At 36.5% G+C, this 2,070-nt stretch overlaps 1 protein-coding gene across 1 annotated transcript; it reads right to left on the reverse strand.

Annotated features, from left to right (window-relative positions):
• Positions 1 to 348: 348 nt before the first annotated feature.
• LOC108472480 (transcription factor MYB8-like) lies at positions 349 to 1,841 on the reverse strand. The gene is made up of 3 exons (XM_017774021.2): positions 1,566 to 1,841; positions 1,340 to 1,469; positions 349 to 1,186 (listed from the first exon to the last, which is right to left on the reverse strand). The coding sequence occupies exons 1-3, from the start codon at positions 1,789 to 1,791 to the stop codon at positions 766 to 768; spliced, it is 777 nt and encodes a 258-aa protein (XP_017629510.2). The 5' UTR covers positions 1,792 to 1,841; the 3' UTR covers positions 349 to 765.
• Between the last annotated feature and the right edge of the window lie 229 nt (positions 1,842 to 2,070).

The following is a 2,070-nucleotide window of genomic DNA, read 5'->3' on the forward strand; positions in this document are numbered from 1 at the left end:
AATTAACTCTCATCAATGTAAAAAGTAATCACTTGCTCTTTAGAAATTTCGGGAAGAGTGCATTACCAATTGACCATAATCCCTTAGATCTCTTTGCTAAATTTGCTTCAGATTCTTAATATAAAACACTAATATATATAGATAGTATTTCCCACATCCAATGTGGTAATTCATGTATATATATTGTTGTGTATGAGCTGAAGGTATTTTATATCTGTATTGACACGATAGTAATTAATGTTAAATAAATTGATATCATGTTTTTATCATTTTCTTTTATCAAAAAGTGTTTCAGATCGTATTTCTCGTGTTATATTTGTGTATAACTTGTGAAAATTGACAAGTCCATTCCACACATTCATTTTAGCTGATCTCACATTGAAGAATATCTTTACGCATACAAACAGACAATTAGAGCCTGAAATATCAAAGGTTCAGTTCATGTACGATGAACTCATCATCCTACATCAGCTCCACCAAATTAATTGCAGATAAGTTGATTGAAAACCTCCAAACAACTTATCTGCAATTCGTTCATTCATTCAGTTATTTGATCCTAATTCTTAAGTTGAAATCTTTCTTTCTACCAAATTTATACACAATAATACAGTTTTAGCTTATCTTCCTCCTTTCTAATGGACAAGGATATGGTTTCAATCCATCATCCAAAAGAATTTGACAATGGCATGCATGTTGCCTTCGTAAGCCTTTAGGTCTTTTGCACGAATCTCCACATGTGTGAGGCTTTTTTTTTTTTTTTTTGTCTCATCTAAAAAGAAGAAGGGTAGGGACTGTATATTCTTCTTCTTCATCATTTGTTACAATAGATGCTATTTTCTGCTGGCTTTCTTCAATAATATTCTTGATAGGACTCGAAGGAAAAGCAATTGTGAGATCAAGGTCCAAGTTGGATATACCAGTGGGCGGTGTTGCGTCTTCGAGATAACTTGCAGCATCTGAGACCCCATCATCATTGTCTGTTGAACACACTCTAAGCTTACGTGCCACATCCATGGAGTTGGTGGTGGTGGGGTTAAGGGGACCAACATGATGAGGATATTGGTTCAACTTATGGTTATTAGGATCGATCCCCATCTTCATTAGCTTTCTCTTTATATGGGAATTCCAATAGTTCTTCACTTCATTATCTGTTCTTCCTGGTAATCTACCAGCTATCAGTGACCACCTAACACCCCAAAACACAAAAAGATAAACATTCAACTCCTAATATTTTTAGACATAGGTATCTCATATGATATTTCAAAAACCCTCTCCATTAGTGCAATGCATTATAGTCTTATCATATGCGTAAACGTTATGTTTTAGAAATGAAACATACCGGTTACCAAGGAGAGCATGGAGTTTGATAATTAAGTCCTCTTCGTCTTGAGCAAAGTTACCACGTTTGATATCTGGTCTTAAGTAATTTATCCATCTCAGCCTGCAACTTTTACCGCAACGGTGCAAACCTGGTGATTTTCATGGTAAAAAAGTCAGTGAAATAAAATTAAGAACCGAAGTAGGGTGTTACAAAAAAAAAAAAAAAAGGAATTTCAGAAAAGAACCTGCAGCTTTGGGGAGGGAACGCCAACAGCCTTCACCATGAATACGTATATAATCAATGAGCTTTTGATCTTCTTGCTTGGACCAGGCTCCCTTGTTGGTGCCTTGTTTATCGCAGCAAGGTTTTCTCATCGGAGTTTCAAAATCAAAAGTAAAACTTTCTCTCACTTTCTGTGCAACCAAACACGGGGAAAGAAAATATGAAGAAGGGGGCATTGGAAAACACATGGGGGGCGTAGATATAGTAGGGTGTATAGTGGGGGTAGGGTGTGGGTGGACTTGGACTGGTGGTTTTAAGGATTTAGGTGGGTCACTATTAAACGGTCTGATGCAAGTCACCGGGCAATAGGTATATTGTATATGGATTGGTGCATTAGCATAAGGTGTTTGATTATCAAACAGGCTATAGGCTGAATCTGTTTACCATTCAGTATGCGTCTCTTTCGCACCTACAAAATTAACGTTTGTCATGTCATTTGATTTATGTTGTCAGTGGGATGCATTATC

This window comes from Gossypium arboreum, chromosome 11 (assembly GCF_025698485.1).
Source record: "Gossypium arboreum isolate Shixiya-1 chromosome 11, ASM2569848v2, whole genome shotgun sequence".
NCBI lineage: Eukaryota > Viridiplantae > Streptophyta > Magnoliopsida > Malvales > Malvaceae > Gossypium > Gossypium arboreum.